The following is a 22,789-nucleotide window of genomic DNA, read 5'->3' as shown; positions in this document are numbered from 1 at the left end:
GTTAGCCTCTGCTCTAACTGTTCTCCATCTCCCTTTTGGCACCTTTATGAAGCAAAATTCCCAGTTGCTCTTTGCAGAAACTTCTCCAAAGCCATTACCCACCCAGTCTCCAGAGTCTAATTTGCTGATATTAAGACACCCTAATGAGATGGTATCTATAATCATCACCCACAGGCTTGAGAATACCTGGTACTGCTCTAATTATATTTTTACTGATTTTTATGTAACCATGCAGGGTTTGAGCTTATTAAAAGTACAGCAGGGGTGATATCTAAGACCATCTATTGTTTTTATAGGACCCAAGAATTACTAATCTTAAATGTAAGTGAATGACCAGGTGGAAAGCATTTAGTATGTTTCAGGAAATCTATAAACAGAACAGTCTGTACATTCTTGCAATAATTATTCCAAGGGGTAATAGAGGTTTCCTGACTACCTTTTTGCCCTAAGATTTCCATTTGATATGCAATAATAACCAATAATGCCCTTTTCATTGTATAAAGGTATTCTCTCACAATTATTTCACCTTGCTTTGACTTAGAAGACTTACCAAATAATGATATTCAAGAACCTCCCCAGTATACTGTGGGCTCTGCTAACTTTCTTAAGCCCATTAAGCTACTTCCCTTCAAGAACTTTCAATCAATCCTGGAGTGAAAAAATCCTTCAAGTAATGCCTGTGTCTTCTTAAGCTTTGGATCTTTGACGTTTACAAATGGTCCTCGACTTGAACAATCTCAATTTTACAATAGTGAAAGCAATACACAGTCAGTACCAACTGTACTTCGAATTTTGAATTTTGATCTTTTCCTAGGCTAGTGATATGTGGTAGGATGCTCTGTTGTAACATGGGCTTTCAGTACAGTATTCAATACATTACATGAGCTATGTAATACTTTATTATAAACAGGCTTTGTATTAGACGATTTTGTCCCACTGTTGCCTGACATAAAGTGTTCTGAGCACATTTAAGGTAGGCTATGCTAAGCCATGATGCTTGGTAGGGTAGGTATGTTAAACGCATTTTTGACTTCTGATATTTTCAACTTTTGATAAGTTTATTGAGGCATCACGCCACCATAAGTTGTGGAAGTTCTGTAGTAGAAATTGAAATGTGAATGAGTGAAGGTAAGGAAGGAAAGAAAAGAGTTCAGGAAGGGATCATATAGCTTCAGCTGGGATGTGTTGTATTTGAGACAGCCAGATAGAGGTCTCCAGCAGATGCTTGGAAATATGGGATGACGAAGGATGAAGATTTCAAGGTGACAGTTAGGGATAGGACAGTGGATACCACAGACATGAGCTGGCAAAGGGGAAAGTCAAGAGATAGACAGAAACAGAGACAGAGAGAAAGAAGAGGTGAGACCCAACTTTATGGAAAGCATATGTTCAGGGGCTAAGGAGGAAGAACTAAGAGGAGAGCACAGAGAAAAGATATAACCAAGAAATAGAAGAAATTCCTGTTTAAGGCATCCTAAATCCTTTTCAGAACAAATAGCCTTTTCACTAGAGACTTTTTCTTTCTGTTCGTTTTATTTATTCACTTATTTGTATTGATTGCTGCAATGGAAAAAGCAAAACTCAGGGAATATATAGAGAACAAACGTCCACTTTTTTCTATTAGTTGTTGTTCTCTTTAGTGGAGCTTACAACAAATCTCCCCTCTTTTATACCACAATTAAGGTCCTTTCTCAGCCACTCCTAGCACGTGCCCAGGGGCATGCATGCAACCACACATTACTTACCTGGATTCCAATCAGGATGCCCTTCTGGGGTATCTTAAACCCTGTGGAAAGCATTGCCTTTAGGAAAGCTGTGTGAATACCTTCACCAAAGCAAGCCACCTGTTTAGAATAAATTAAAAAATAAAATAAAAAGAAGCAAATACTAGTCAACAGCTCTCACCGATAAACAAATACAAATGGAAAGCACTTTACTCGTACTTGCTAGATTTTATTGAGTTGCCCAAAGACCATGCAGTCTGAATCCTGGGATTAAAAAGCCAGCCAGGGCAGATGTATCTTATGTTTTTAATTAAGCATAATGAATGATAAGCCATTCTTTCTCTATCCAACAACACTCCATGGAGCAACATAACTGGATTCTACTGTGAGTTATTTGGATACAAATCACAGCTTCTGGTCCATAATGTGGTGAGTTACCAAATGTTAATATGACTTAATGTTTAAATAACGGTATATGTTACATATGCGATGCCACAGTGCGTGAATTCATGGGTCAGTAGCACAAATGCATAACTGCTGATCAATTGGTTAGGAGTCATTTTGTACAGCTTATGAGAAAGCCTTCTGAGAAATTCAATAAATCCATGAAAATATCAAGGACCTTTTTCCTTTTAAATAATTTTCATAAAATGAACCAAATACCCTGCTACTAGTTCTGAATACCACAGCCATATGTAAAACAAAAAACAAAAACAAAAACAACAAACCCCATTCCAAACTATCACATACTGTTGGAATACACAGAAGTTTCAGCTAGGGTAATTGTGCTACTAGATAACGACAAGTCAAATGGCCCCCGTAACTATAGAACGAGTGGTCTATTTGAGCATGATGGGAACAGATCCTGCCACGCAGGTCATCATTTGGCACAGGTACAGAACCACCATTATAGTAAATAACACTGATGGCTAAATTCATTCTTTAAGCAAATGACTCCCTTATTGTGAAAGGGACGTTCTCATGACTATGACCTTCAGCCAACCACCGTTACGTGCTGCTTTTCACTCTATAGTGAGCGCTTTCTTTGGTCCATTAATGGCCAACTAGCCTAGGTAATATCAACCTCAGTTAATGAAACCCGAATTTTACTGACAGGACCAGGCAATCCCACCATAAAAGCAGATACAACAACACACAGAAGGTTTCAGCAGTTTTCTACAAAAAACATAGAAAACAGTCAGATAGTCCAGTAAGCTCAGGACTAACATCCCCACCTTGCCACTAAAAAAATAAAATAGCCCTTACCTAGATCAAAAGGTAAAGGTTTATTCAACACCACAACAAGCCATTTGAACACTGACAATGTCTCTTCAAAGAGATTTCACCTAAGCTAGAATTATTATTCTGATTTCAGTTATGAAACAGATCTTGTAACATCACACTCAGTGACACCTGGAAGTATGACTCTAATAATGGAAGAAGAATTAACTCTATACTTCTGAAAAATATCACAACAAAGGTGAGCTGAGCTTCTAATTCCTTCATATTTTCATATTTCAACAACCCCAATAATGTATGTCTGGAGGCAGAATGGGCATAGGCAGTGCAAACAAGTTTACCACACTAGAGAAAACAGCACAAAGGAAAACCGATCTCTCCCTGATCTGAACCCTGGATATGCTGAAAACAGCCCTGCTACCAAGTGACCACGAGATCAAGTGGAACCTGAAGAGCATTTCCTTAAACAGCGGAGAACCGTAATGTAGGCCCCTCGTTTTAAAGCTAGGTTTTCTCGCCTATTAAATTAAAAGCAGCAGCAAAGCAGCTAAGAGAAGGCAATCGTCAATCCAAATACAAACAAGATAGCCATTTATTCCTCACTGCCTGCCTTCCTGTCTCACTTGACTTCTCATCACAGATGTTGCTTGTAACCAGGCAACCACATAAAACATCACATATTTATTGTAATTAAATATTTTCCCCTTTCAGGTGTTCCTTAATAGCAAGAGGAAACAATGATGCCTCACAGTCCGATGTTGCCACTCTGATGTGCACTGATGAGAATCTGAAGGTTGTATCTAGTAAGTCTGTCAAGGGCTGGGTGATTCATAAAATGTCCTGACACTGACATGTAGGGAACTTTCTAGAATCTGACAGCTCTCTACAAGAAACACAGTTCACATTCTTAAAGAAACCTTCAGCTGACAAGAGTTCCAATACAAGTGAAGAGGGACATCCAGTGGCCAATCCCATTATAGGTTTCAGATAATCCCCAGGAGGTTGACGTTGCTTTGAAAGTTGTTTGGGGATTTTGCATTTATCTGCAGATTCCACAATGTTTAGGTCCATGATCTTTCTAATGCTGTACAGTCATTCTACATACTGCTAGTAAAAATCCAATGATTTAATTTCACAGTAGCAAGAGGTTGAGGGGAGTGGGGGTGGGAAGTGCTGTTATAAAGAGACCTTGAAATGAAAACTGAAAATAAAGCAGAAAGACCCAGGAGATATTTACTTAGACTTCTAAGGAAATATTTTGGAAGCTGTTCTCAATGTGTAATGTGGAAATGAATTAGGAACACATACATTAGATTCACAAGTTAAATATAAGTGAAAATTTAGACTCTGGTCCACAAAAGTATAAGATTTTTCTTTAGTTCAAAATCCTTAATCCTCCTTTCAGACTTACTCTGATAACAGAAGTTTGTGTTCCCCCTTAATACTTAATAACTTACTTACTGTATTATACTCAGATCATAAAACCATAGATTTCAAAGTAGATTTAATGAAAGCGTTCATGGACCATTAACTAGTTACCTCTCCGGTGGAAGCCATCTCACAACGCAGAATGGGGTCAGCATCCCTCAACCGGGGCCAGGAAAACATTGGAGCCTGTCAGAAATAATGGGGAGGAAAAATATGTGAGAGAAAGGTATAAAAGGAATAAGAGAGGATAAATATATTTAGTGAACCATCTCTCACAGGATTCATTTAGGCTATGGTAGACACATAAAAAATCTCTTTGGTTCAAGCATCTGACTTGAAAAATAGCTTTAAAACTCTGTTCCAAGAATTTCTTGAGCTCTTGGCCAAAAACTTGGGTTAAATAATCACAAATTATTTCTGTAAATAGGGCCCCTGTGACCAGTCTAGGCCAGTGTTTCTAATCTGGCCTACACATATTCTTATTGGAGTGATTTCAAACAAAGTCTACTGGGCACTGGTCTCCCCAAGCACAGAGTTCAAACACATTTTTTTCTTGGTAGGCTTTGGAAACATTCCTCTTCTTTTTCTGATCATTTGAACTTGGAACAGGCAACCATGCCAGAAATGTCTGTCTGTAAGCTGACTTCTGAGACATTAAACTGTTGTTGACACCTCTTAAAAAGCTTTGAAAAACATTCTGCTTGGGAACACTTTTGCCCAGAACTTCCATGTGAACTAGAACATAGAGAGGAGCGTTTCTTCTTCATTTATTTTATCAGTGCGATTCATGAAAAACCAAATGCTTGTTTCTCGCATCTCTCCGTTTGTCCAGTGTGGACTCTTCTTCCTTGATCCTGGCACCCTTCGAAGTGATCCTTGGAGTTCTAGCTCGGGGTCATTTCATGAGGTCATCCTTAGTCAAGTTACCATACATTTCTGCACTCTCGCTTTTCTGTGCTCTCATCTGTGGATGTCCACCCACCTCATGAGCTCTATGTTAAGACTAACTATAAAGAAGTCGTTCTTTTTCAAAAAGTCAAGATTCATATACAATGATAACTAGGAAAGAAATAAACTGGAAGATACAGTGCATTTTGAAAAATGCATATCTATCCATCAATACTGTTTTTAGTTGGCTATTGTTTCATACACATATATGTGTGTATATATTTCTGTGTCTATGAATTCAGAAACATGAATTTGAAATGTGTACATAGAATTTCCAGTGGAAAATATTTTTCAGGGCCTTCTGCATATTGGTCTCAAACAAAGAAATCCTGTGTATTTTTTTTACCTATGTATAATTCCCACTGAAAGCTTTAACAATTTATGTTGTGTTGTAGTCTCAAGGAATAAAGTGCCACCCTTCCCCAATATAACAAGTGACATTCCATCTCAATGCCCTATAAAATCCAAGTCATCCTAAATTATTAAGTTAAACAAGATAGATAATTTTTTTTATTTATAGCTTTAACTTAAAGCTGCCACTATAAAAGTCTCAGCTATAATACAATTATGATTGAGGTCACGAGTATAAATAGGAATGGAAATCTTTTGAAGGCATCCAAAATATATAATGTCACATAAATACATCACACAATATAAACTGATTCCATCTTATGCTTTCTCTAAAATATTCAAATTTATTTATATAGTATCTCATGAATCCTCATGCTTGCCCCATGAAGTAGTTAAAGATCATAATTATACTCTGTGCATGGATATACTGAGGCAGCGAGAAGAGCACGATGGCTTTATGATTACGGTAGTATCAGAAATATACATCTGTATTGGAAATTAGTGAGCAAATCTTAAACTTTTCTGGTCAGTCTTCATAAAGGTGCCATCAATGTCATTTCCTTCATGGCACCACCGTGAATAGCAGCCGCTATTTCAACTCTTCAAGTGGAAAAATTGTGCTGCTGAAGAAATAGGATCTGAGCAAGGTGGCCAAGGTAGTTAGAATTTAAGCGACACCGCAGGGTAACACTTTTACAAGATCCATGCATTCCTGAAGTGTTGGCACAATTCCAAAGGGGCACAATTCAAGCCTTATCTCAACGAAGTATATCCAGAATTTCTGTTTACCAACTAAACCGACACCACCATGCATCAGTCACATGCATATAGCTTACAATTGACTCAGCTAGTTGGTTTTGAAGTTATGTGATTCTAAATGTTTTTTTGTTATTTTTGAAATGGATAAAAAGTCATATAAAGTGCCTTTGTGCATTATTCAAAGGAAACATCGTAAATCCCTAGTCCAGCACTTTAGTTAGAAGGTGCATGAAATATCAAAAAAATTTTTTTTACTATTTTTTTTTAAGTTTTTTCAAGTAAGCCCCCAATGTGGGGCTTGAACTCATGACCCCCAGATCAAGTCACATGCTCTACTACTGACTGAGCCAGCCAGGCACCCCCAAGATTATTTTTTTAAAGATTTTATTAATTTATTTGTGTGTGAGAGAGAGAGAAAAGCAGGGGGAGCAGCAGGCAGAGGGAGAAGCAGGCTCTCTGATGAGCAAGAAGCCCAGTGCAGGACTTGATCCCAGGACCCTGAGATCATGACCTGAGCCAAAGGCAGGCGCTTAACCAACTGAGCTATCCAGGTGACCCTCATGATTATTTTTGATGAAAAACTGTTCCTTTAATTTCCTTGAAACTTAAAAAAAATGACTAATAGATTTTTTTAAATGTTACCTTAATTGCAACATAGTCAGCAGGAATTATGGGATGGTCCAATGTGGGAAGAGGTTTCTCATCAATGCTCTCTCCAATCATCACCTTGGTGGCCACATCAATGAAGTCTACCCCCAGTGTCTTGGAAACAAAGGGGAAGGATCGAGAAGCTCTCAGGTTGCACTCAATCACCTGGACAGATAACAAAATTTAAAAAAAGAGAAAGGATGGTGAGAGCCAGTGACAACGTACTAATAGTCTCGCTGTCACCTGAGTTCTTGCTGTTTGTCACTGGGGCCAGCTCTTCTTCTGCCAGCCCCTTCCTTCTCTCCCACTGCTTGCACTTTTGCTAACCAGTTTCTTTTTAGTTGGTATCTCTGAATTCTGACTTTCTTCCATCCACTTTCCACAATTTCATCCCCACACATGGCTGATAGATTTTAATGCAGAACTCAGATAATGCCACATCCCTACTGAAAAGCCTTCATGGGGTTTCCACGGGCCATCAGATGAAAGTCCAGTCCTTGAAGGCTTCCTATTCTCTTGCCTCGATATATCTATGTTATCTTGTACCGTTTCCCTGACCCCAATTTTACTTTCCAAGTTTGCCTTGCATTATTTCCCTAGAAAAATGATCTTGCTAAACTGAGCTAGTCGTTCTCTCCTAAAACGTGCCGAATTTTCTCTTAGATGTTCTATGTGTAATGTCCTCTCTACCTTCCTTTATTTATCAAAATCCCAGTCATTCTTTAAGATCCAGCTTAAAATACAAAATCTCCCTTGAAACCCACCCCAAACCAGGTATACGACACGCAAATACATGCTCAGGCACACACATGCACATGTATGTGTACACACGCACACACACACACGCTCGTAGATATGCTCTCTCTGTTCTGTGACTCCAATACCATGTATTTGTACATTCCTCCCAGCAGCTATTATATTCTAACTTATGTTAACAGTTGTCTACAAAGTCATCTTCCCAGTCCTCACCAAACTGAGTATCTTCGAGAGCAAAGACTGTGGTTTATACGACTTTATTGCCACCATATGATTTCACGTAGTAGAGGCTGCTGAACCAATACTGGTTACTGATTGGTTACATTAAATAGACTAAATTAATTACGACTAGCTTAGCTGATTTAACGTTTTTTTGTATGTAAATAGTATCTAAACCTTCAATGTATACAATGTATGATTACTAGTCACTATAGTGACCATCATAAAGTAATCTGAATAGGTACAATAGTCATACGTTGTGTACATCTATACTATACTGCAGATGGCAGACAGCGATCCTCCTTTCAGTGGATCAGAGTGCTTCACATGACTGTGACTGACATGGCAGTGCCACCAAGGGCCTCTGTCTTCAAACAAGGCAGGCATTATGTACTGTGCAACACCCCACGCTCAGACACGAACAGCTGCAGGAGTCTCAGCTGCTCCGTCTGTGCTCACAGAGAAGATTACCAGAGGGACGCAAACCAACATCACCTAACACAGCGCGGTGTCCTCTCAAGCACCTTGGCATTTCTTACCAAGACATCATTTCCTTTGACAAGAAACTGGACGTTGAATGGGCCAGAGATGGCAAAAGCCTTTGCAATCTTCCGGGTAGCATCCTTCACCTAGATCAAAAGGACAATGACACAGCGCTAAAGAGCATACCTTGGTGAGAAAACGCAAAGAAAACACCTCAAACTTAGATTTCTTTAATTACTCTTGACAGAGAGCTACACCTCCACTAATAATAATAACAGTCATAATGGCAATAAGAAAAATAACAATAGAAGCCACTAGCAGGTATCTATCAACAAAATAATAATACGTACTAAATATTCATAACAGACTAGCAAGGAAAAGAACAAATAACTTTACAAAAGTATCTTTCTGCCAAATGTCCCTATCTACCTGCCGTTGTATACTCTGGTTTTACTCAGAGGGCTAAATGGAAGTCTTTCAGCCCAGGTGCTGAAGCAGTCCAAACTTCCCATCGATCGCATGACCTACTGCTGAGAAGAGCAGGCCCGGAAACGACTCGGCACTGCAAAGTGACCAGAGAGACTGCTTTGATGTGCTTTTCTGCTGCCCTGGACTCTACCTGGGTAGATATAATGGTCAGAAAGAAATGATGTTTCCTTGCCGGGAGGTTCTGCATGTTATATATACAAATCCCTACATCCAACCGGAGCCAGAAGGTACCCATACAATGAGGGGCCTCTGACAGCGGGAAACAAGAGCTCCTCATTCATTACTTTTACAAGAGTGATTCGGCAACTTAATTGGTTATAAAAGGGAGTAGAGTCCACGGCACATCAAACTCTGAGAGATTTGGAAAAATCTGAGTTCTTGAGGTCATTTATACCAACGTGATCAACTAAAGCACACTTCAAATCCAGGGATGTTGTTCTCTTAGGCAGCTGGTGTTACGACATATCCTGCTACCTTCACATCTAGAACAAGGTAAGACCTTCAGAATCCAGCCCAATGTACAGCCAGCCAGACAGGCCTACCTAGATTCGGATGGCAGGATTATTGGTAAGGCTCACTGAAAAAGCCAAGCCTGACCTAACAGACCTAAAGAGTAAAGGAACATCCACGTGAATTATTTAAGATGATGGTCTCTGAGACTGCCTAGCAGTGCATACTGAATACTGAGGCATCATTCTTGGGAAGGTCTTTAAGGCAATGATTCCAAAAGAGAGGTTGAAAGAGACATATCAGAAAGTGCTGGTTTGAGATGAGGGTAAAGGTGGATACTGAAAACATAGGTTCCAGAAGTTTCCTACGTGTCTGCTGTATACCCGCTTCTAATTGAGAAGCATAGGTTTATATGCTGCTCACCTAAGTGGCTCTCAAACATTAGAATCATCTGCAGCAGTGTTGTCCAAATGGGGTCCCCAGATCAAGAGCAACAACATCACTTGGGGACTTGTCAAAAATGCAAATTTTGGGGGCCCTGCTCAGAACTACTGAATCCGAAACTGGGGATGGAGTCCAGCAATCTGTAGATTTTAGCAAGTTCCCCAGGTTGTTACCACCACTAAGGTTCAAGAACCACCACACTAGCATACAACCAAGTGGCTCAAAAGGGCAGGAAGGAAATTGTTTTCTCTAAAATACCCAGCAGACTCAGAGCAAGAAAGTTCCCCTCATAATAACACTTCACCTGCGGCATGTCCTACATTGCTACCTAGTTAGAAAAATTGTTTTTATCTTTGCTTTTGCCCCTTCCACTTTTCTTGATCAATGATGACCTTTTCAATGGCTCCTTGGCTGACGGTTTGTGTGGGCAGCATTAGAGTGGCATCTCCTGAGTGGACACCTGCGTCTTCCACATGTTCAGAAATGGCATGGGAGATAACCTGGCCAAGAGAAGATTTTAAAAAGAGTTGTCAGGCACCTACTTCAATGCAGCTACTACCTCCCCGCCCATCTCCCCCTCACTGCCCCCCCCACCCCTTCACCCCCCCCTCCAGTGCATTCTAACAGATGCCTGGAGCATTGACCTGTCCCTTTGAGGAGTCCTTGGTGAGAGGACCACATAAAGCCCTGCACATGGCCTTCGCCTCCTCCCTATGCAGTGACAGACTGCCCCCGGGGGCAGCTGACAGTGGCTGAGCTGACCTCCCCCTTCCGTTGATTAGAATGGGTAAGATTCAGGAGAAGAAGACAACTGAATTGACCCATGTTGACTTAAGAACAAATAGGAAACTAAAGCATTTGGGAGGCACTGGAGTGATCTTTATTTTTTCCTTCCAGGTTAGGTTTTAGACACTGGAAAAGAAAAGATGGGTGAGGTAAATATCTAGCAAGGTGCATTTAAAACTTAGGTGGACCAGAAAGAAGTCTTAAGATCTAGAGCAAGAGACTTTTAAGTTGAAATTTGAGAAAGAAGGGGAAGCAAGAAGAAAATCTTCTCTTACAGGTAAGGAAACTAAGACGAGATAAGAAGAAATAACCCAAGTGCATGTGACTACTGTATGGCCAAGACAGATTTGAAGCCCTTATCTGTCACATTCCAAGGTTTATGGTCTCAATCACCATAACCTGAATGCTAACAGTACGTGTGTCTTTGGGAAATGATAAAGCTGACAGTTGGGGAGAATAATTGGGTAACCGTAAAAGACTTAAATAAATTACAGAGATAATTTGTTTATTGGATTTATAAATGACTTAAAGCAGAGTGACATTTGAGTCTCCTGCCATCACTTACGAGCTCTGTGACCTGGGCAAGGTACTTTATCTATTCAGCATTGGTTTCTGATAAGGCAGTACTAACAATGGTATCGGTCTCATAGAATGTTTGTAAGGATAAGAGAGAACACATACACAGTGTCTGACACGGATATTTAGTGCATAGTAAGCATTCAAATTTTTTTATAGTGTCTAGAAATGGGGAGGTAATACTCCCACCGAGCTCTGAAAAAAATCATAATATAGCTGAAGTACTATGTCCATTTCTGAGTGTGACTATTTAAAAATTATGTGAATAACCTGGAACATTTCCAAAAGAAGGAGTCCAGGATGATGAGCAATGGTTGATGTCTGAGAGAAGCTTAGATTAAGAGCATATCCTAGCAAGTTGGAGCCAAATTGGGCCAGCAGACCAGCTTTATATTTGAAAAAACACAAATGTCTCTAGGCTAGTCTTACATTCTCCACGTTGATATTGGTATGATCACATCCTCTCATTTTATTCCTGAGTCTCAAATACTTAAAATGTTGAAGAGGAAAGATTAAACATATGCTCTACAATTCTGGAGGCCCGAAGATCAGGAATGAAAAAATTCTAAGGAAGCAGACTTCATATATATATATATATATATATATATATATATATATATATATATGACATCTTTCAATCTGACAACTTTCTGTGCTCTGTTTAATCAAAGTTGTTAAACAGAAAATAAGTGACCACTTTCTGGGGATGCTGTGAAGAAAATTCTCATCCTTTGGGGTGTGGGGTTGAAATAAATGATTTCTAAGGGTGCTTAAACTCAGGATTTATGATTCTGTAGTAAGAAGTCATCACTGTTCTCTGTGTGTGTGTGTGTGTGTGTGTGTGTGTGTGTGTGTGTATGTAAACAACTTTACTTTGAACTGTTAACCTGGAAGACAAAAAAGCCAAAAAGATAATATTTTCAGTAGTGTTTTGAAATATCTACAAAGTAGAAAATGAAGGACAGTTTTTTAAAATTTTTCATTAAAGGAAATAAAATGACACGGACTCCCTAAAACATAACTCCCTATATTTCAAGATAAATCATAAATGCCTTATTAATACAACTAGTAAGCTAAAGGAAAGCATTCTTCACATTTTCATTTTTCCCTGAAGTTGGAGGCATTCATTGTACGAGCAATACAAGATGTGATTTGGTAAGCTAATTTTATGTTATTATCCTTATCCACCCTACTTTGTTTAGTTTTGTCTTTATTAATGCAATAAAACAGTGGAGGCTGGGAAATCAAGAGGAGAAAAAGTAGGGATTCAGTTAGGAACTTCAGAAAGACAAGTATTGGATGTTTTCATAATACCCATTGAAACACAAAAGGAAACCCACAGACAAAAGAAAATGAGAGAGAAAAATCTACTCAAGAAGAATGATGAGTACAGGATGATAATTAATTTTGAATATCATCAAAGAGAAATTCTAACAGTATGACACACAGGATATATGATACCCATGACACATCAAGTAAGTTGTCAGTGAATTTGAAAATTTTTTGGACTGAGCAACTCGTTCACTATTTTTAGAGACCTGTTTTGTAGAAATCATGACCTCTAATCTGGGGTGTTTCAAAACTGCCAAGGCGGGGAAAAGAAAGAAACATGATGGGAAGGCAGGGATCTGGGAGGTGGGGATAAAGCACTCACTCTTCCATCTTTGCCAACAGCATCCATTTCCACTTCCCGGGCTCCCTCAATAAATTTTGTCAGCACCACTGGGTGTTCCTGTCATCAAGGAAAACAGAAGCGCAGAGTCCTTAGCTGACATTGTGTATATAGTGTGAAGTAAAAATTGCATACCTTCAGTACATCCCAGTGTAATACTTGCAAAGACCTTAATGCTCAACACACTACACAAACTCATTAGCCAATTTGTTGGGTGAGAACAAGGCCATTCTCCACTCTCAGTGAGGCAGAGAGGGTCTTTCTTCAATCGTGAGTACTCAGTCAACTGAATGTGAGTGCTGAAATGTCAAATATAGACCTTTAAGTGAGTGAGAGGAAAGAGGGGGCTAAAAAGAGGGTCTAATGGGGGAGTTATGAATAGCTCTCTATTTTATTTATAACTATATTTTTCTTGGTTCGAGTTCTTTCTCCCTTCCTACACTCATCTTTTCCAAGCTGCAATTTGTTAAGTCAGTTCTCTCCAGGAGACTATGAAAGAAATTAGGAGGAGAATCTCATTTTGTTTGGATTTTGTTAGGTCAAAGATGGAATCCATTCCTTGGAATCGACATGTCTTAAACCATTTCTAAAGCACGGCATTTGCAGCATTTCTCTTTATTAATCTTAAAATTTCCTTCCTTTCTCTGCTGTTTTAGCCCCTTTTCCTTCTCGAAGTTCTCCCCACGCTCAGCTCCTTCATGCCAGTGCAGTGATGCCCTCCACACCTGGACCATTGCTTGTTTTTTCCAGATGAAATGAAGCGGTTGACTGAAGAGCTTCAGGGTTCAGGCATCTCTTCTCCTCGAAGCCCCGGCCACTAGCAACCCGCACCACTTGCTTTCTTACCAGACCCTGCTTTTCCCTGTGTCTATGTCTCTCTCCCCCACACGCACTCCACTTTCTTTCCTCAGCTCTCTCATTCAAGTCTCAACTCGCACTTCAAGACCTGGCACAAAATCTACCTGCTTCTCTAAACCTTCTCTAGACATCTCCTTTTCCTCTGAACACAAGCCCCTTCTGGCCACTGTCATGGAGCTCATCTCATGCATGTGTTAAATTTAATATATCTTATCCCCTTTAGTAGAACACTTGAAATCAAAAGGAATTTTGTGGAAAATTCAAAAGAACCAGTGTGTTATGCCATAAAGAAGCATCTCTCTTCTATTAAATGAGGCAAATTTCCATATGCCCTTTTCCTCAAAAGCCTACTGGACATGCAAGTTTATTAGCCAAGAAAAAAAAAAAAAGATTCCTTTCCATCTCTGTTCCCTCTTCTTTGAATATCTGATGTTTACTGCAGCAGGCTTACTGGAGTTGTGTTGAGATCTATATGGGATTTTTTTCTATATTTTAATGATAATAGCATGATTTAAAAAAAATAATAAAGTTTACCAGCTGTCTTAGCTTCTCTAGCCAAGCCTGAGACAGGGATCCTTGTTCAGTGATTTATGGATGGAGTTGGAAAAGTAGGATGGTGCAACAGGAAAAAGCTAGTATGTCTATGGTCTCAATGGAGACTGAATTTGGCTTTACCCCACAGAGGGCTCTAGAGGATGAACAACACAGAGTAAGTCCCACCTTGAGGCAAAGCTTACTCACTGTCTAGTGTTTTGAGGGTGGTGCTGAGGTGAGGGATCTTGCCTCCTTGTTGATGAAGCTCGCATTTGACTGAGAATAGTTACCCAGAGAAGAAAGACAGCTGGTAAGTGTTATCAGCTATCACTACAGTTAGGGAAGGTGCTTCCACAGGTAAAGGGATCTGGTGGGGCAATGACAGCATTCACCATCCTGGCCATTTGAACAAATCTATGAACTAGTCCTTAACCATGTTGAGAAAGAAAATTTCTTCATAAATTTCAACATTCCTGCAACATTATACATTGTTGGCCTTCTTAAAATACTTTCTACCTTTGATATCCATAAACTACCTTTTCCTGCTTCTTTTTCAGGCTCCTTCATGGTTCTTTTCCCTCTACTCAGCCCTTAAATGCTGGTATCCCTCTCATCTCTGTTTTAGCTATTCCACTTCCTCTGTACTCTCTCCTTGGTGATTGCTTCCATTCTCAAAACTCTAACTAAAATGGTATGCTATTTATTTCCAAAACTATATGTACATCTCTATGGCTAGCCATGACCTCGATTCCCAATTTAAAATCTGTATAACCCACTGCTTCTGAAGCATCTGCACTTGGATTTCTCACAGGCACCTTACACAAAAGGTCAAAAGTTAAATATATGATTTCCATCTCTAAAATTTCTCCTTCTCATGTTCCCAATTTTAATAAATGGTACCCCACCATCCATCTAATTGTCCAAGGTAGAAGCTCAGGAGTCATCCTTTTTCAGATACTCTTTTACCCTCTACCTCCATGCACTCACTAATTGCCTTCAATGAACATTCTAAATATTCTAGAATACATGCACTTCTTTTTTATCTTTACAATCATTACTCTGCTCCAAGGTGCTGTCATCTCTACCCTGAGCTATAGCAATAGCCCCTAATCTTTTTCCGTGAATGCAGTCTGGCCCCAAACTCATTATAACTGACCAGGTTCTCTTTATCGATTCCCTGCCTACTCTATCTACTCTTCCACCATGTGGAGTGTCCTAGCCATATACTAAATATTTTATCGGTTTCTAGAAATTCCATTCACTTTCTCAGCTTTGAACCTTTACCTGTGCTGTCCTTTCTTCCTACTCACACCCACAATGTAAACCTTTTAACCAGTTAACTCTAAATCAACCATTTTAAATTAATTTTAAAAGCCCTTCTTTATGGATGGACCCCAATACATTTACACTCACCCTCAGCATCCTGTATTTTCTTATTGTAATGCTCATTATATTTCATTGTAATTATTTGAAGTCTGATATCCCTGGTAAAGAGAGTCCTCTGTGAGAGCAGACTGTATCTCCCTTTGTATGAGTATAGCCCCTGATTCTGAGAACAATGCCATTATATAGCAGGTGCTAAACATGAATGAATACATAAATAGATGAATGACTGATGGGGGTTGATTTTATTCTAGATTCACTGAACTGAGTATCCCAGAATCTGCTGTATTTTGATGGAAACACTTGAATCAGAATGTACTCATTCAGGACATCTCCATTATAAAACTTTGGTCCAGTAGCGGTTCTACTATCCATATATAAGCAGAAAAATATATTCCTAAAACTATTCTATGAGTAGAGGCCATGTGGGATCCAGTGTCCCAGAGAGAAAAGAGAGGACACCTGTTTCCTCACTTACAGGAGCCCAGTTAGACCCCTGGGTCTAACTACTGGTTTTTCAAAAGGGGAGTGTGCCTGAACCTTTGGCAGGAAGTCAGATAGAGAAGAAGACAGTGTCTTGCTCCAGTCCACATTAATAAAAACTGGCCCACTGGAGACATTCCCTCCTCAGCTAGCTGACTTTCACACAGAAACGGAATTCAAAATCTACTTGGTTTTCTTTTTTTACACTCTTTGTCTTTCTCACCCTTTATCCTTATCCACTCTCTTCACTGACTCAATGTCCTGGGGAGCAACCACCATACAGAAGGGATGTCTGGCTTCATGAGCAGGAACGGTCCACGCTCTTTCTTCTTCTTTGAAATGCTTCTGACTTCACTCTTTAGCTCCCTCCAAATTCCACTTGCCTAACATCAAACTCTTCTCTATAAGTTGTGCTTTCTCTCTCTCTCTTAAAAAACAACAACAACAACAACAACAACAAAACCCCAAGCTTTTGAAAGCTTTTAAAAGGAAAACATTACTTTCATCCTTTACAGTACAAGGTCTGCAGATCAATAACCTTACTGGGTAAATCTTAAATGGATCACGCTGAGGTAATACCTAGGGAGAAAGTAAAAGCTGAGGGCAATGGAGGAAGGTGGTTGAATCACCACAAAATTATAAGCATTTTTATTAACTGACAAATGGAATGTACCAAAATGAAAAAAAGTCAATAGGTGAGCAAAGGGGTTTACTATTAAAATTGCAGGGTTGACTGAGGCAAAGTCTCTCCAAGTGTGAGAATTAAAAACCAGGAAAGCCCTCATTGATACATGATGAGCTTGGTTAGGCAGTCCTTGAGGCTGGGAACCCCAGGGATAACTTGAACAACATCTAACTTATGAACAGACAAGGATGCTTATCCAGCCTAACTCCTGGAGTCTAAAACCAGATCAATGTTGTGATCAAATACACACTTGTCTTCTTCTTCCACTAACACTAAGGATCTAACCACAATTAAATGCATTTGAGTTTTCTTATTCCCATATATAGGAGACTACTGAGTAGGAAAAAAAGGGGGGGGGACATCCTGACATAGTGTGAAAAGAAAAACATATGAAATAAAGTAGCCATTAACAGAAGTAAAAGTCACCAGGAGGAAATCGGACACTACCTGAGAGACTCTAGTGGCCTCCTCCAGGAATTTTTTCATCTCATCCTCAGAGAATACCACATTCATGGCCGAGCCACTGGAAAGAAGAGGAAGACAGGTAAATTTCTTCCACCACTTAGGAAGAAAAGCATATTAGACTTGATTGCTTCCCAGAACAGTTTCAGGCAATCTCTAGTTTCAGTCTGGACTGAGTAAGAAGATGCTTTTTTCTAAATTGAGTCTTTACTCCACTTAATCACCAGCACAATCAACCAAAGTAAAGAGTCGTCCAAACTGGGGGTGAGAGCTGTGATTATGTCCAAAGAGAACCACATAGCTATAGAGATAGCAGTATCCCAAAGTTTGTCCCTTCTGATTTTGTGTTTTCACTCTGCTGGTTCCAGGTAATTCTTAAACCTTAACAAGATGCATCCTAGGATCTAGCTATTCTTTTTTTTTTTTTTTTTTAAGATTTATTTATTTATTTGAGAGAGAAAGAGAAAGGGAGCATGTGGGGAAGGGCAGAGGGAGAGAATTTCAAGCAGACTCCCTGCTAAGTGTGGAGCCTGACACAGGACTTGATCTCAGGACCCTGAGATCATGACCTGAGCCAAAATCAAGAGTCAGACTCTTAACCGACTGATCCGCCCACGTGCCCCAGGATCTAGCTATTCCTACCCTGTTTCCTCAGAGGTCATTGACAATGGCTGATCTTAATCCACAGGTCTGCTGACAAAGCAGGTCATTCTACTACCAGCCAGGTTACAAAAGAATAAAAATTTTAGTAACATTTGCAAATATAATGTTCAGTATCTGACTGAAAGGTATTCAATTGTGTCCTTCTTATTAATTGTTTGAGAAAGAATGCTGCTATCAGTTTATGCTGAATTTTGATATTTTCAACGTGAGATGGGAAAGGGAAGAAAGAAGGAGGAATAAGAGGAGGGGAAAAAAGGGAAAAAATTCTACTTTCCACTTCCTTTTAAAAAGTGGCATTTTCTTTACCTTTTCTACTCTATTACATAATTTTGCGTAAGGAGCTTTCAATGTCTTCATCTATTTAATACAGGAAGGCTAAGTCAATGCCATTTATAATTCACGGCATAGGAAACTGGAACAAAGAGACAGATTGCAGAGATGAGAAAGGAAGCACAATAGTCCAAGCTGCTTCCTGCAACCCTCCCTTAAATGTCTGTGTGCTGTTTAAATTAACTTACATTAATACCTCAAAGAAGCAGTATTATTTGACGGTGATTTACACAAAATGTCATTTAAATAAAAAGGAAAGTTTTCCACCTCATTTCAAATTTTTCATTATTTTAAAGGATCCCATCTCAAATTCCATTTACACTTTCAAATTGTGCACAGCAAATTGTGTTTCTCTTATTATCCCCTACTCAGTGAAGTCGTTTCTTACATGTGGTAACATCTGAAGAGAGTAAGTGATAATTCACAACTTCTCCTTCGATGATAGAACTTCGTTTCAAAGTTTAATGTAAAAGGTCCTCACTGTCCCTGTCCCTCATCATTATAACTCATCTATTAAAAAATGTGATCTCAAAAACTCAAAAATGCAAACCAGAGGCATCATCGGAAGGTGCTGACAACAGTCAAGAGATAAGCTGCCATTTCTGCTGACTAGAAAACAGATACTGGAAAGAGATGGCCCAGGTTTGTTTTGATTTTGTTTTTTGGGTTTTTTAAATTGCTCTTTTCTCTAATTTAAAACTATCCTCCCTCAGTTTGGCAACGAGGTGCCCTAAGCCATGCTTCTAAGATGGAGGACTATGGACTCCTATTGCCACCCTCTGAAAGAAGAGCGGTAAGCTGAAGGATCATGCATAGGTCCCCACTCTGGCCATCTTGGTTTGGGGGTTGTGGACGGATTTACAAATTACTACACATCAAAGCCAAGTGCTATTAGCATACAGCATGCAGTTCTATATCTCCTGATTTTTAAATCATTACTTTGGGAAAACAATATATTACCTCAAAACATAGGAAGGTCTCAACAAGCAGGGGTAGCCCACAGACTTCGCAAATTCCAGTGCCTCATTCTAATTAATAGAAACAACAACAAAAAAGTGCATGAATAGTTTAAAATACTCAATAGAACTGCAGAAAGGCATCTTCAGAACAAATGGTAACACAACTCTTTTTATTCTTTCTCTCAAAAGACACCATTAAAATGTAAATTGGACATTGAAACATATAAAATTCCCAGTTTCTAATTGTAAATATCAATCAAACTCAAAAATAGTTTGAACGTTTTTCATTGTTCGAATCTTAATGAGAAAACTCTTACCAATTTATAACCTGCATTTAACTGCAATCATGGAAATATACCAACTTTAAAGTAAAGTCACTGAGCGTAAGTGCCTTCTGCCTGCCCTGCAGTTAACGTCTGCAGTAGTTAACATTCAGGTTACAACTCTTCAAAAGCGAACATTAAAAAGAGACACGTGTTTCTCTCCTTACCAAAGTGTTAACGGCCTTCCAGGGTGCCTGAGCCACGTTCAGCTCATCCAAGACAGCTGAGAAGATGGAGCGATCCTCGGCCCTGTCGATCTGCAGAGGGCTCGTGCCCATAATCTTGACACCGTTCTTGTACAGAGGGACTGCCAGATTGTTTGGAATCTGACCCCCAACTGAGATGATGCAGCCACTGCATGCCTGGAAAAGATACCCACAATATCAGCTGTTGGGGGTCACTTCATGATGAATGAACACCTGCCTCACATGTTGTGATCGTTTCATTTCTCCCATGAATGGGCAATACTAAGTGATGCCCCCGAGAGATAAGCAAACTTCGTTCTTACTTCTCAGACACTTACATGCTAAAATCTATGTGAGAGTGCCATACAACTGCACATGATTACATGCCAGACTTCCACACAACTATGCCTGAATGTGTGACATACACATGCATGACAATTAGAAACAGGAAATCAAGACAATATTTTCATCACGTATTCTAATGTCATCAAGTGCTGCTTAGACTACTGTTGTAATTTCCCGAATAGACATAGATCTCTCCTTGTAACACTCAGCTCTCCTGTTCCCCTCCATGCCAGCCCTTCACATTCAGATTAATCAACCTACAAAACTGATTGACCAAGTCACTCCTATACTTGAGTTCTCTAAAGTTCCTGTGCCTAAAGGACAAAGCGTAAACTCATCCCTAGCAACAGGACAATGAAGAGTCTCCAGGCTTCTCTGTCACCACTCTTCTCCAGCGCCAAGAAGACCTCCTACTCAGTGTCCCCAACTACGTGTACTCCCGCTAGCAAGCTTTCCACCTCGTTAAACTTCCCCTGCCCTGGCTGCTTCTCTCCTTTTTCCCTCTCCCTTATCTAAATGCCACCATCTCTACACGACAGTCTAGTCTAAAGCCTATCTCCCATGTTTACATCCTCTCCCCTTTACTGCTACATTGGCACTTGTCTACAGTACCCAGTAACTGATTTTAGTCCCTGTTTCCTTACTATTTGCCCTACAAGCAGTGTCTGAATCTTTAACCTTAATCTCCTATTAGTAGTCAAAACTTCCCGATTAAAAAAAAAAAAGAACTTCCTTCCCCTCTTAATTCCCTCCGTGAAACTCCCTCCAACATTCAGTTTTCACGTCTATAAAATTAGAATAATAATATCTGTCTTCTTCACAAGATCACTATATAAGTTAAATAAGACAATAAACATTAAAGGCCTTAAACATTATAAGTGAATAAATAAGGAATTGTTATTAATATTAGAAAATATTATTATATCTGATAGACCATTGATCTTGGAATAATTTATATTTGCCTTAATAACCTACTAATGAATATTGGAACTGCTGAAATAATAGATATATACGAAATGTATATTATCATTATTTGAAATAATTCTGAAATACTCTTAAAAGGGATAAAGCTAATTTCTCTTTAATGAGAGCAATGATAGTAGTGCCTGAGCAAACACCCTACAATTGAGTGCTTAAATGCCTTGTAAACAGTATGGAAAACAATAATCCACAGTTCTGCGTATTTATAAGTACACCTTAGCTTCTTTCACCATTTTTTATGCTCAATATACATCTTTGCGAAATCTTTAAGAAGATTTATTTTTTATATTATAATAATATTTTTATTTGCTTATTATTTTTAGTTTATTAGCCAAGTTAATATTTTAGAGGCTTAAAAACTAATTCCTCAATTAAACGCATAGAAGGATTTCTTACGTGAAACACTTCAACATAATTTCTAAAATTAAAAGAGAAGTATCAACCTGTGAGCAAAAATTGGGGTCCACTGCATTAAATGGGGGCTCAAAGTTGAGTGAAAAGTCTTTAATAAATATACTAACATTTTTCAAAATGCTCTATGAAATTGCTTTTTATTTTTCAACAAATTAGCAACTTTCAAAACAGTAATAACATAAACTGCTACTATCCCTTAAGGATATTACTATTTGCCCTAGACCATCTGTTTTGACCTCCACTGTATCCCTCTGAGGCAGTTATTGCTCTCCATTTTACAGCTAAAGAAACTGAGGCTCAGTGAAGGTGAAATGACTTGCCCATATTTCTTATCTAGCAAATACAGCCAGTACTAGAACTCAATTCTCCACACTATAAAGCAGCTATGTTTAACTAATAAATCAAATCTTTGAATCTTAAGCTAACTCTACTTTTCTGTCTGGTTTCAAGGGTAGTTACTGTTAGAGGACTCGAGGAAAGGTATTTCTAAAACATTCTTTTTGTAAAATGGTAGAAAAACTTCCTCTGCAAAGCCCTAATCTCATCATTGACTCCAGAAATAAAGATCATCACTGGAAAGACAATACATCCATAAAATGTGTTAGAGTAATAGCTGACAGTGTAGTGTAGTTTTGCCCACACAGCAAAAGGAAGTCAGTACAAGAGAACATGTTTGTAGGATGAAGTTAATATAGGACAGTTTTGTGGAGGAATTTCATCTTAAATTGGTCCCAACTCCAAGCACAGAACTAGCAGGGACTTGGGGAGAAGAACTTGGTATCCCACATGGGTAAATTATCATTATTATCATAATCACTTAAGCCTAAGTAGTTTTAAATAACTCACTGACATAAAATATTCTAAAATTCAGATTTGTTTCACAGAATACTTTAGGCTGAAAATAATTCCATCAGGGTCCCAAAGTTCCACTGATCTTACCTGGATTTGTTTGTATCTTTTTACTCGGTTTAGTTTCCTATTTTTTTTTTTTAAACTTGGTATCACTAAACTAAGGCAACACCACACAAGAATATTTCTGAAACAGTATTCAAGTGTAATCACACCACAAATTTATTTTTAGTACTTTGGTTTGTCCTGACTTTTATGGGAAAATTAAATGCTATATTATACACAGAATGCAAAAGAGAAAATTTATCTTACTAACAGAAATCGCATTTAATTCATTAAAAGATGGCCCTGATTTTTGTAATT

The 22,789-nt window shown here is 38.9% G+C and overlaps 1 protein-coding gene across 2 annotated transcripts in view; it reads right to left on the bottom strand.

Moving 5' to 3' along the window:
* Window positions 1-22,789, bottom strand: part of CPS1 (carbamoyl-phosphate synthase 1) — a 120,800-nt gene that overhangs the window by 10,532 nt on the left and 87,479 nt on the right. For both annotated transcript variants that reach the window (XM_026492031.4, XM_057304518.1), the window contains exons 26-34: window positions 19,820-20,014; window positions 19,331-19,398; window positions 17,363-17,438; window positions 12,955-13,032; window positions 10,331-10,438; window positions 8,612-8,701; window positions 7,092-7,262; window positions 4,503-4,577; window positions 1,746-1,844 (exon numbers count right to left, since the gene is read on the bottom strand). In XM_026492031.4, the coding sequence (XP_026347816.1) occupies window positions 1,746-1,844; window positions 4,503-4,577; window positions 7,092-7,262; window positions 8,612-8,701; window positions 10,331-10,438; window positions 12,955-13,032; window positions 17,363-17,438; window positions 19,331-19,398; window positions 19,820-20,014 (960 nt within the window). The remainder of the gene's footprint in view (window positions 1-1,745; window positions 1,845-4,502; window positions 4,578-7,091; window positions 7,263-8,611; window positions 8,702-10,330; window positions 10,439-12,954; window positions 13,033-17,362; window positions 17,439-19,330; window positions 19,399-19,819; window positions 20,015-22,789) is intronic.

The sequence above is a fragment of the Ursus arctos genome, unplaced genomic scaffold (genome assembly GCF_023065955.2).
Source record: "Ursus arctos isolate Adak ecotype North America unplaced genomic scaffold, UrsArc2.0 scaffold_1, whole genome shotgun sequence".
In the NCBI taxonomy this organism is placed as follows: domain Eukaryota; kingdom Metazoa; phylum Chordata; class Mammalia; order Carnivora; family Ursidae; genus Ursus; species Ursus arctos.
This window is presented reverse-complemented; position numbering and strand designations above follow the sequence as displayed.